Below are 13,242 nucleotides of genomic sequence, written 5' to 3'. Positions count from 1 at the left end.
ACCAATAGGGAGGTACTCGAGGGAGTGGCCAGAGCTAGGGGCAGGAGCAAGTGGGGGGGAACAATGTGAAAGGCATTTAGTAAATGAATCAATGGGAAGTACAACACCGCATTACGCTACTTTACTTTTTATACTGATGATGCCATGAAGATTTTTTTGCCTTTTCTTTTATACCCTTGTTATACCTTTTTTACAACTTTTGTATTTTTAGTGCTTTTTGCCTACATTTTTGGACTTGTTTGTCAAGCTGAGAGACTAAACATTTTAGAAGCTTTGTAGTTAGGGATCAGTGTGCCCCAAACCCCAAGGTCCTCTCCAGAACACATTCTGTAAACCAAGATAGAACCATCCAGGGGAAGGTTCCTTGGGGAGGGGGCTCACTCTCATTGGGGAATCTTTGATAGATATGCTAATTAGTAAAACCTATAATGTTATCTTTTGGGGGTGTGCATTGTCGTGCGCATTTCGGTGCATATGACCTGGACGTGTGCACCTAAGGATCCTTAAAATAAATACCAAGGTAAAATCCCTTTTCCCCTTCTAAGCATGTTTGACTCTTGATTTTAAGACCAAGAAAAGCATCACTGATCTACAGCTTATCTAAGTGAAAAACATTGTGGAAAGTCTTGCCTAACATGCTGCATGAAAGATTGGGTTGATCTAAGTTGTTTCTGCTGTGTTTATATTGTGTTCCTAAGGATATTATATATATGTAGAAAAAAAATAGTTTAGATTTCAGATAAAAGCCCACAAAAACCATCCAAACACCCTCCCCAAGTAACACTCCCACATATGTTAGTAACTTACTGTCCTCACTATTTAAAAAATACATGAAAAATGAATCCTTTCACATTAAAATATTCATTAGTCCTTTCTTATGACTGGTCGGTTTGTATTCTGTTCTAATGTTGGTTTAACAGTAGAAGAATAATGACTGTAAACAATATGCATCGTGTTTAACTATTCAGCAGTGAAAATTAATTATTAAACTCATACCAAGACAAAAGGGGTACCTGGTGTAGTTGTTGCACTAATTTACATTTACTACTGTTTTAATTCTCATGCAGTTATTTCACTGAGAAGCAGCATATACTTCCAAGTAATAGGCCACAGAGTGCCAATTATAGTTAGATGAGTTTCAGAGTTTCATGAGAGCTTCTAATAAGGTGATGAAAAAGGGTTACTTTCTTTATAGACACCATTTCTTTGCCTGTTTTCTGTGAAGGAGAGAGTCCAGCAAAGGCCATGTAATTTCTTGCTCTGGAGGAATTCTAGTGACATTACTAGTAGGTCTGGTGATAAACATCAATTTTTGTAGCACAATCACCTTAATCAGTTGTGTCAAATATGTTGATTGTTGATGTTCACATTGCTCTTAATGGGTGTGTTATATAGAATTAACATGGTCAGGAACATGTTTTATTTCTTGTGTTTGAAAATTCTGACTCTTAGAATCAGGCTGATCTCAATATAAAATTAACAGTGGTTTCCTCTCTGTTTTGTGAGATTGTTCTTTGCAGTTCTCAAAACCCCTTTCTAACTTTCAGAAAACTAGTGTGAGACTGAAAATTACTGACACTGAAATAAAGCTGTGACGCATGACGTGTAAGAAGACAAGTTGTTTCCTCTGCAGTGACAGTTGGACGTAAAAAAGGCAGCTACGGTTTTAACTGTGAAAGTTGAAGCAGATCTTAGATTTCAGAATTCTTGATGCTACTCTGCTTTACCTCTGAATAGTGAACAGCCTCTGTATGTGCCATAAGTCCTTCTTGTATATATGTAGGGTTCAACTTGCTCATATATTCCATTAGGTCAAACAGGAGAGATCTGTGCTGTTCTGAAATTGTGTCATCTTGATGAGTAGTGGTGTGATCAGTGATGTTTCATTGACTATATTTGTTGCTCAGTTTGCTTTTTAAAGTCTGGGAACTTGTATTGGAAAAGTAAGACCAGCATATCAATCAGAATTTATCCTTGAAAATCATGCATCTTAAATGTGAATGATGCATCTGAGTCATATATGAAATTTCTGGCATCGTGCAATAAAACAATGTCTTAATTCTTACGGATCTTTATTTTAACTCTGCCATTTTGAAAGTTTATTTTGGAACTTTGTATTTTTACTGCATCATTTTTTAGAAGTCAGCAAGATGACATAATTTTAGCTATAATTGAGGTAAATTCAGATAAATTTGGAGATTCCACTCACTTAGGAATTTGTGAATGTGTAAGTAAGTGTATGGATGGGGGGAAATTTGTCACCTCAGCTTAATCTATTTACACTCCTCTTCCTGGAGGTGGAGGCTTTACCATCTGGAAGTTGGAAAGATTAGAATATGGGATTTCATTACTTTCAGCAGAGGATCCTCTGGGTTAGATCTCTTTGAGAATAGAAGAAGGTAGAGGGTAGAAGAAAGGAGGTTAGGTAAATTAATTAATGAATATGTAACCTAAATTCCGTTTTGTGTGAATTACAGTTGGTAGGGAATACTGCAGCGAGGAATGTTTACTGGATTGGAATTGACTTCAAAATTTTAGTGGATATTTTTATAATATAACAAGCATTTATTTCTCTCAAGTGACGATTTTACAGCTCAAACTGCTTAGAATCTTCAGCTTGTATTTCTAGAATGTTTCTGCTTGAATTTCTTTCCTTTATAAACCAAATAGTGATCTTAGCATAATGTTTGCAGTCTTATTCCAAAGTGCATATTGAGGGGGTTTTGGTGGTGTGTCTTTTTGTTGATTTGTTTTGGTTTGGTTTTGAATTTTGTTTTGGTTTTGTTCCCACAGAAATTCTGTTTAAAGATTTCTCTTAGCCTGTGTCTGTTCATTTTTAGTGCTTAGCACTGAACTCCTTAAAAAAACCACTTTAACTGTGATTTTGAAGTGTTAGTTTGCTGTTAGGTTTTTTTTTTTTTTTTTAGGCTCTTTTTTTTACTATGCATTTTGTACCTTTACTTTTCTAGATTTCATTTACTTCTTGAACCAAAACCACAAACAAGAAAGTGTTCAGGAGAGGTAGGGTTACATGGAAAGTAATTTGCATGGAAATGTTTTTGTAAGGAAAGAAGTTAATGCAGACAAACTAGCATAGGAAGAGTTATTGCATATGAACTGATGCAAAGGGAGGACAAACCTGTATTGTCTAGCGTAGGATGGGTTATCACCAGGATCCTGACAAGAGAATGTTTTAAGTTTAGTGTAGGATGACTACGTGAAGTTGTTTCTAAGGAAACTGGTGCTGAGAGAATAAGGTAACATTTCTGTGGCTAACCTACGTGTGTGTGTGTATATATATTTTTAAGTGCGTCAGGTCCTTATAATAGAATAATTAATGTGTGTTTTGTGGTATTTAAGGCTGCAGGATAATGTTTTTATTATTACTGTTTCCAAAATCCTTTAAGTAATGTAAAGGAGTATTTTTTTCCTACACAGAAGATAAGTTTCTTGTTCCACATTCTCAAGCATCTCAACTCTTTTCTGCTTTATTTGTTGCATGAACTCCTAAGAGAAGGATTTAGTTATAAGTATACAGTTGTGTGTTATTCGGGTTCTATTTATTTGCTTCTGTGAGGCGAATGGGACTTAAATTTTTCTCTATAGTCACCTGACTTCTGTAGCTCTCTGCAACTAATCTGTGCAATACTATGAAAACTATGAAAACAGCAGCTTTAAATTAGTTTATAAAATACTATATGGTGTCTATTTTCAGTGTTGTATTTTCATTCCCACTGCCCAAATTGTTTGTCTTCAGCAACTTTGTATCTGTAAAGTACAGTTTCACTGTGGTAATGATAGAACGATAGAAGGTTGGCAGCTGAGCTTTGTGGGGCTTGAAAAGGCACAGAAGATAATTTAGAACTTAAAATGACTTAGAAGAGGCTTTTTGGACCAGATGGGCTGTACCTTTTCTTTACCCCTTTTTTGGCAGCAGCTGAAATTGATGTGACCTTTTCAATAAGAAATGGATCTTACTGTGTGAGTATGGTACTGTAAAAGTTTACAAGACTATTACCAATCATCTTTGACTTCTCTGTCGTAAGGCTTTCTCCCATTGTTTTCACATAACTTTCTTTGTTGCTGATACTGAAAAAGAAAGCTTTTTAAGCCTGGTTATTACTAGTGAGTCAGAGTGGGCAGGGAAGAAATGTCTTATCCAAGTTGTTTTGCATGACTAAGGCTTGTCTAATAAGGCTGGCAACCTAAATCCCACATACAGAATACATCAGCATTTATATTTTAAAGTTGGAATGCATGCCTGTCTGCTGAAGCTTGCAATTAAATTACCTAAAAACTAGAGTTGGAAGAGTGCTCTTTCTATTGAAGAGAAGGCTCGAGCTGGCAATTTAAATTAATAACTGTCCAGAGGAGGTTTTGTTTCTTTCTGCCTTTGTCAGGTTTTACCTTGCTTCTCTGTGCTGTAGAGCTGTATGGCCAGGAGAGTTCTGGCAGAATGTTTGAACCTGTTTCTAATGGCAAGTTGCAGTTGTACCTCTGGTTTGTTGAGGACAATAATGTTTTAGTTTATTTTTTTATGTTCTTACCAAAATGACTTATAAAAGTGTCTACTAAATATGGATACAGGGAAATCCCAGTGGTATTTGTGATATGTTATCATAAGAGATGTACATTACAATACGTGTACTTTTAAATAAGTACAAGAAGTCGTCTACCAAAATTGAACATTTCCAAGGCTGGTTTTATTTTCTCTTGGGATTAGATTAGCATAAGAGTCAGACCTTTTCTTCCTGCAGAGTTTCCCAGTCTTGTTAGCATGGGTGTGTGGTTGGGGAAACGTTTCCTACATGCCTCAGACCACCTGATCTTATGTTGTCTTCTGTGTATTCTGCTTCTCAGAGTGTTGATCATATTTAACACAGGTGCTCTTCTTACAGAGCTATGAACTTTCTGGATCAAAGAAATGGAATGTATGTTTAGTTCAGAGTAAGGATGCGTTCTTCGTGCTTTCCGTGCTACTTTTGTTACAGAGGCAGCATGGAAAAATCTTTCTTCAAATACGTTTCTTTCCATGCTCAGGAATTATAGCTGTGAGAGGAGTGTTTATGTAGCTTGGAAGAACAAGCTATATTGATAATGGAGTTTTCTATTCTTTTAGACCTGTCACTCCATAATGTTCTCTTGCACAAATGGCACTGTGAAGAGATCATGTAGCATGAAGCATTATTCTTGTTGCTGACACAGTTCAGGTTTTAATTGCAAATTTTTCTTCTCATGGCCTTTAAGGTAAAAATACATAATATTTTCATTCATTGTGCAACTAGGACTAAGATTACATTATATACATCATGCCATCTAGTATATAATGGCCAAAAACTGCACTCATTTTGAAGTGCATGTCCTGTTAATGTAATCTCTTCCATGTATGTTTAAACCAGTATAAAATCCTGGCCTCTTTAAAACAAACGTACAAACAAAAAGCCTGAATAAAATAGAAACCACCAACAAAAAACCCCTCTGCATACTTGAATAATCATATTTTCATAAATATCATAAATTATGACCATCTAATTTGTGGCACTTTTTTTTTCTTTCTAATCCCCACTATAATAGTTGATTGTGTAGCAAGTGGTACGGGCTCAGATTATTTGGGTAATCATTTTGCTGTTGCAGATTGGTCTTGGTTAGTGGTTTAAATGCAGACTGGTAAATAGTAATGTACTCAGTCAGTATGTCTGTCTTCTAAATGTAAGTGAAAAACAAGCTCTCTGATGAGCATAGTTGATTAAACCCTTTTTTATTTCTTTTACTGTAGTCAAAAATTCTTGGGGAGTTATCTGAGTTTTAAGTTTCATTATTCTGATAGTATATTGTTGGAATAAACTTTATTTCAGACTTTTATATTTTCAAAGTTAAAAATATTGAGAATGGTGAATTCACCATCCCTGGAGGGATTTAAAAACCCTTGTAGATGTGGAACTCAAGGATGTGGTATATTGGTGGAGTTGGCAGTGCTGTATTAATGGTTGGACTCGATGGTCTTAAACGTCTTTCCCAATCAAGATGATTCTATGATTTGTGTGCTCAGCATGATCTAGGAGAGTGCTCTGACTTGATAAAATTCTGTTTACATCTCAACTGTAATTGACAGATGCACAGTGCAAGACTGGACTTCCTTCAGAACAGAGTATTGTAGCTTTAATATTAAGCATAAAGATTCCAGGTCTAATTTAACAGCCTTATCATATTCTGCTTATTTATGCCAAATGAGTAAGTTTAGGAGAAGACATTTAAACTATTACTTCAGGTGATTTTGTGGGGAAGCTTTTCGGTAATTGATTTTTGGTATTTGATTTTAACATCGAGTGACTGCATTCCTTACTATAACTTTCCTGGTCCATGCTTTAGCATGAATTCAAACTTGCTTGCTTGTTCAGTATTTAAGAAATCTTCATCAGACCATATGTAAAAATATTTTAGTATATTTAATTATTACTGTTACTAATAACTAAATTTCTGATTAGTTATTATGGTTCCTATATAAGAACCTTTGAACCACAGTAGAAAAAAAACCTAATGTCTTTTAAATAAACATGAGAAATCTCTTATATATTCCCTGTATTTTGTTTGGTTTGGGAGAGATGTGAACACTCTGGAAATGATATTCAATACTCTTGGTTCGGGCTACTTCAATCTTGAATAAATATGCACAGGACTTAATGTATTGAACCAGTTTACTTTAGAGACACGCCCACAAAGTGTCTCATATATTTATATTTTTCCCCCCAAAGGTACAGCAAACCAGGGAGTGAATGTAAGCACGGGGTGTGCTTTACAAATGGCCTTTGGAAAATCCCAGGCAGCCATCTGTGTGTGAGGCTGAGACAGTCCCACAGCTCTTGTGCTCGTGTGCCTCTGGAACAGCGTCCAAGTGTGCCTGGTGCAGCCTGGCCAGTGCAGTGCGGGATGGGGCACCGAGCTGAGGGGCTCACCCTGCTTCTTCTAAGTGTTCCTGTATAGAGTCAGCAGAGCTTGTGTGCTGTGAATTCAGCAGCTAGCTATCTCGCCTCTTTGTACAAGTCCTTAAAAATGTGTTTAATATCCAGGCAGATAATTTGAAAGGGAGAGATGATTTGTCCTAAAATTGAACTAGCAGTGACTGTAGCCAGAATAGATGTGGACTATTTCTGTATTGGTACAGCAGCTGTGGTTCTGAAGCTGACTTACACTGAAAGAAGTTCCTAAATAGGAAAGCTTGAAGTTCAATGCATGGTAAAATCACTAATATACCTAGAGTTGGCTCCTATGTGTGTTGTTTGCCTCATGCTCACTGTGAAGGGATTCTGCAGCAAAAGGCGAGCATTAGTGTAATATGTGATTTTCACAATGACACTGAAGTTTTGGTTCTGTAAGAAATATGTACTAAGGATGCTGTAGTAAGGGAGAGTCCTTACTATATTCCATTTAAGAACTATGTGTTCTCCAAAGTCAGGGTATGAATTCAGTTCACATTTTATCCAATTATTACTCTTTTCTTTTATCTTACATTTTTCTTACACTGTTCTTGGTAAGAACTGTGCCTGTGGTACTGTGCACCACTAATACGGAAGGATTTTCCACTTAAGTGACAAAAGCCTTTTTTTGGCTGAAGGCAATTCCTCCCTTCCTCCTGCTAAAACACTGAGCCTTTTTTCTTTTTTTTTTTTTTTTTTTGGCAAATTGCTTTGTTGCAGAAGGATTCACGTGGACTTGAGAGGATTTGATAAACTTCAGTTTGTAAGGCCAAAAAATATTTACATTAATGTTTGCTTTACTTTACTATATTTTTTTCCCTATTTTGTGATCATCATAGGGTTTTTTTATCTTTTAGAAAACGGGGCAGTACTTGAAGGCTTGACAAATGCATCCCAGGTTGAAAAATTTCTGCATTCCTTCTCCTCTTCCTCCTTTAGAAAACTGACTTCTTTAAAGAGGTAAAGTTGAGTGTCACACTTTTTTTCCCAGGCAGAGTGAAGTAAAACTCAGCTTTTTCTGTAGCATGCTCTATGATGTTTTAAATTAAGTTCTTCTGTCCATGTCTCACTCTGACATGGTATCTGTTTCCCTATATCAGAAAAGATGTCTTTGTAAACTTTTGTTTGCAGAGATCTGATTAGTTGTTCTGTTACTTTATAGAATTATTTTTCAGTGTTTCTGCTGAAATAAGTCACTCAAGTGTTACTTGAATTTAAATTAGTTATTTCTGAATTTGTTGTATTTTAGGATATTTAAACATGCTTTAGAAATCTGAAGCCGTTCCTTACCCACAAGAAAGTTTGTATTCTCTTAATGACTTCCTGCCATTGAAAAAATGATACATTAACTTAAGAATTGCGTTGAGAAGCCTTACATCTTATTTCACTTCACTTTTCGTTTAACAAATACTGATTGTTCTTAAATACGAGTCTTTCAGAAATCAAAGCAAGTATGTTCTGAGAAGAGAATAGGTGATTCCAGCCATGTAGTCTGGCTATTAAAAGGTCATTTTTTGTAGGAGTTCCATGACGTAACTTATATGTCAAACATGTAATTTTTGGTTGAACTGAAGTAATTTTCAAAACACAACTGAAAGACAATTGGCCTGAAGCACTGAATCCTTCTTTTTCCTCCTTCCCCATTTATGCACAGCACTTTAGACTAAGCAAAGAAACAGTGAAATAATTTTTAAATAATGGGACTAGTTGCCCAAAATGCAACTTTTACTATTGCTTTGTATTACATAATGCAGTTGGAAAGATATTTACAGCTTTTCATTGGGTAGGATTGTAAAAAACTAAATTTTCCTGCCATAACTAGTATTTAACTTTTTTTTTTTCTTCTAAAGGTAAGAGAGAAGCAAAAGAAGTAAGAAAATGCTGGGATCAGAACGAGGTGTTGTAGAAGAATGGCTGTCAGAATTCAAGGTGAATTGAGCAGATGAATGATATCTAAACCGTTGGCTTAATGCCACCAAACATAGTAGTGGGGGTTTTTTAATAAAAAATAATAAACATTTTAAGTATCTATTACTTGATCTTTCAATTTCTTATAATGCATAAAGCATGCAAAGGTCTGTGTAATTGAGTTGGCTGGTACATAATATATAATGCATAATTCTAATAGTATTTTATTTTTATTGTTTATTATTGTAGAGCGGAACACTGCAATAGCAATGTGGTCTTTTAAAACATGTATTTTGTGTAGGTCAAGCTGATGGAATTTAACTAACAGCTGGATAACGCTACCCAAATTTCCAACTGAGGAACTTTTTTATTTAAAAATAATTAGTATATATTTATTTGGACTTTAAAAAAAAAATCAAAGAAAAATATTTTACTTTTTCCCCCCTATGGTCTGCATAAAATCAATTGTTTTGTCATGATGAATCTGAAGTATTTTTAAGCTATTTTGCATATTGATAATTATGGTGAGTGAAATACAGGATAATGCATAAACAAGAAAACAGGATTTCATGACTGATAAGAAATTAGTCTGTTGTTTAAATTAAGAATTAGTAATTCCTCGCATCATTGATGAGAGTAAGTCATTATCAGCTGTCATTGGAAATTTGTTTAAGATTCAAGGATGCAAAATCCACAGATATGGTTGCTTGGGGAACACTCAAGGCTGTCCATGCTCATTCTGTACTCCCCACACCTCTTAAATAAGTTTAGTTGATTTGATAAAATCTTCAAAAAGAGCCTGTTAAATACAGAATATAGAGTCCTTGTATCAAACTAGAGCAAATGATTAATGAAAGATGAATCTAAACTGCTTTTGGATTTAACCCTAAAAGTGGTTATGTGCTCCCGAATGCTATTTGTATGGAGAAGGATTTGTACTCAACAGCTAGGTTACAAGTCTGAAAATTTACTGAACTTCAGGACTTTTCTTTGATGTTGGGATGAGGCTTAATTCTTTTGTGGAGCTGTTGAATACTTGGAAGCATTTATTTGTCAGGGTAACCTTTTTTTTTTCTTTAGGCATTACCTGAATCACAAATTTCCAGCTATGCAGCTACATTGCACCGAAAAAAACCACTGGTACCAGCTCTTTATAAGGTCATTCAAGATCCAAATAATGAGGTAGGAGATTTAAAAAACCTATTTTTATTTCCATTTCTGAATCTTTCACCTCTACAACTAAAGCTAAAGTAATGGAGAGGAAAATGGTTTGATTCTTTTTTCTAATGTAGTCTAACATGGGTATCATCCCTCTTTTTACTCTCTTTTTTTTTGACAGTTACGTTAATGCTTTTCTAGTAAGACACAATCTCATCTGCTTCCAAAAATACTGTTTATGCTGTCTGCTAGATTTTCCTTGCCACAGCTGACTATTATGTTTTATTTGGTAGGAGCTGGTTTTGGTGTTTTGGTTTGGGGTTTTATTTGTTGAGTTTTTTTGGGTGGGGAGTAGAGTTTGGGGTTTTTTTTTCATTTGTTTTTTTTTAGTTCCCAGAAACCACCTTTCAGTCATAACTGAGACAAAATAGGCCTTACAGTGAAACTCAGAAAGACCAATGTGCTTCTCATGTGGTGGCTTATGACAGTGGAAGATGGAATCAATTTTTTAAATGCTGTTAAGATAAAAAGATCTTCTTGTGCTTATACTAGTATCACTTTTGTGTAATTTGGTTTACACTGTTGTAAACAAGAACAGAACCAGGGCCCCAAAATATAAATAGACACAATGAAAACTTAGCTTACTCTTGTATATAATTCATTTTGCAAGTGACGTTAAACTGAGCTTTCCAGCCCTTTGGCTTCTGCTAGGAGCATTTCTGGGCAAGTGTGTGAAATAGAACTTCTGAATAAATCATGCAAGCATACCATTCTCTGATGTGTAAACTAGATAAAATGCTTACAAATACTTGATGTATCATCTGTGATCTCTCATGTATTTATAAATTAAATAGGTAGTGTACACAGCAAGGAAGTTCTTTATTTTCCAAAGTACAGTTCAGCTGCTTTAGGAAGCTGAATGCTTGATTGAGCTTCAAGGAGATTGCATAATGCTCATGCAATTAAAAAAAAAAAAAAAAGGCTTCATAGCTGTCAACTTCATTTCAGTATTATAAATAACCTGCATAGTGACCTTTTTCTTTGTACTGAAAAGCTACTGTTATTCTCTCTTCAACCTAAAGCCACCATTGCTGCTGTCTATGTATTTGTGTTTGTGTAGACTCCTGAAAATGTAAAAGCTTTCCTTTGCTTTAAGAGTAAACATTTGATTTATTTTTTTTAAATGAGCAAAGAACCAGATTTGAAAAAAGGGTATCTTTTTAGGGTGATCTTACATTATTGCTCACTGATGCTTGTCAAATATTATTCTTTGAAACAGCTGTTGCTGTTTGGGCCTGATTCTGATACCAGGTATGAGATAAGCAATCCCAGACACAAAGATGTCTAACTTCAGGTTCTACTTGTTAATGCAGGATGTATTTCCTTGTTGCACTTCTTCCAAACTTATTTGCATGTGAGGAATATAACCATAATAAATTCAGTACTTTACATAATTTTTTAATAATATTTGTCTCTAACTGAGAGGGTTTTGAAAATATGCTTTATAAGGCATTTTTATGCATTATTTGTTAGAAGGGTAATTTATGGCTTATGAAGATTAAGCATGTCTGGTAGACTATTACAAAAATACACTTTCTGGATTCTTAAACTTGATGGGCAAGTAATTCTTTAGTACAACTTAATCATAAATTTGACCTATTTTTAAAACTTCTCAGAAGTGGAAAACTGTTTAGGGCAAACATGAATCTTTCTAGAATCACAATTATATCTTGATAAGATATAATTTAGTTTATAAAAATCTTAATTTTTATAATTTTTAATTTAACATGGAATCAGCATGCTTAGGAACCAAACAACCAAGGTGTTTCTCTCTTTTGACGGGTGTCTACCAGTTTGAGAGCTATCAAGTGAAGGCAAACATACTGACAAGTTAAATACAATTATTACTATTTGCCTTTAAGGAAGTGCCCTGACTTTTTTAAATATAAAGATGACTGGAACAGAAATTTGCATAAAGAGTAGAGAGTGATCTTGCTCATAAACAGCTAATTTAACTGAATAATGTATTGATTTTTGTGTAGTATTTGAATTCAGAAGTCAAGTGCTTTTGAAGTACTGTTTTTCAGGTACTTTTATAATTTATAGGGTTGGTTTATGGCTGTAGACAATACTCTGTGGATGTCAATGCACTACTGAAATTTAAATATTGAATGTTCATGTAGGGTAATGGGGTAATTAGGTTTAGCTCAGAAAGGGCAGCTATGAAACAGAACAAGATGACCTTTGCAATGCCAAGCAGTCACAGACCCAATACTCTTCAAATAATAAATGGTTTCACCCATTAGGTTATAGTTAAGTCTAAAATGAGCACATTTTATTTTCTGCAGTTGAATGCTTCAAAAAGGCAAGTATTTCCAATATTTGTCATGCATTTTCTAAAGCATTATATTTAACTTCAAGATATGACTCTTAAGATTTGGAAAACTTGTAAAATAAAGCCAAAGGAAAGCTATTCATCGTCTTTCTTAAAACACGACTGGTTTGCACTTGGTGAAGTGTAAAATGAAAAGTGAAAATTAGATCGTTGACACTTGCTGCATATTTAAGCCAGTAAAAGTGTCTTTTTTTTTATGCTTATTGCTGCTTATGCTAATAGGAAAGCTCTTATAATTAAAATTATTTTGTTTGTTAGGAAAGAGAGAGGATTATAAGAGATATTTTACTTTGGATTTTTTTGCTGACTTCTCTGCTACTCAGTTTTCTTTGACTTTGGACTGAAAGATCTTTGGAATTAAAAAATGTGTGCCAATTCATGTATACACCCGCTACTGACGACAAAAGCTCCATTTCCTCTGTTTATCCAGTGTCTTCTCAGTATGTATATTCAGAGAATTACTTGGAAGAGGCTAGCTCTTTGGAAAGCCAGATAACTAGGATGCAATGAAAACATTTGTTCTTTCTCAGAGTGTCAAGTTTTGTGTTTCCGGGTGGAAACAGACTATCATACTGTACTTTGATAGGAAAATCCTGGGTGTTTGTGCTTTTGAAAATATTTGTGTTTTAGCATCTTTGTGATGGCAGCTTTTTCTTGTGTACTTACAGCTCTGGACTGTTAAGTACAGACACCAAAAGTACGGTAGTAGTTGCAGGTTTTTACCTAAAGTAATTGCAGTTGTTAAACGTTTTCCACAAGAAGTATGTCAGCTACTAAAGGAGGAGAATTTGAATGCTTGCAGCATCA

General features: G+C 34.8%; 1 protein-coding gene across 6 annotated transcripts in view; it reads left to right on the top strand.

The window, feature by feature from the left end:
• LOC138113618 (hyccin 2) overlaps positions 1–13,242 on the top strand; it is a 69,474-nt gene that overhangs the window by 11,868 nt on the left and 44,364 nt on the right. For all 6 annotated transcript variants that reach the window (XM_069022141.1, XM_069022135.1, XM_069022137.1 and 3 more), the window contains 3 exons: positions 7,832–7,934; positions 8,825–8,903; positions 9,963–10,064. In XM_069022141.1, coding sequence (XP_068878242.1) covers positions 8,853–8,903; positions 9,963–10,064 — 153 coding nt within the window. In that variant the 5' untranslated portion in view covers positions 7,832–7,934; positions 8,825–8,852. The remainder of the gene's footprint in view (positions 1–7,831; positions 7,935–8,824; positions 8,904–9,962; positions 10,065–13,242) is intronic.

This window comes from Aphelocoma coerulescens, chromosome 7 (assembly GCF_041296385.1).
Source record: "Aphelocoma coerulescens isolate FSJ_1873_10779 chromosome 7, UR_Acoe_1.0, whole genome shotgun sequence".
NCBI classification, from domain to species: domain Eukaryota; kingdom Metazoa; phylum Chordata; class Aves; order Passeriformes; family Corvidae; genus Aphelocoma; species Aphelocoma coerulescens.
The sequence above is the reverse complement of the archived record's forward strand: the minus strand, read 5'-3'. Positions and strand labels throughout refer to the sequence as shown.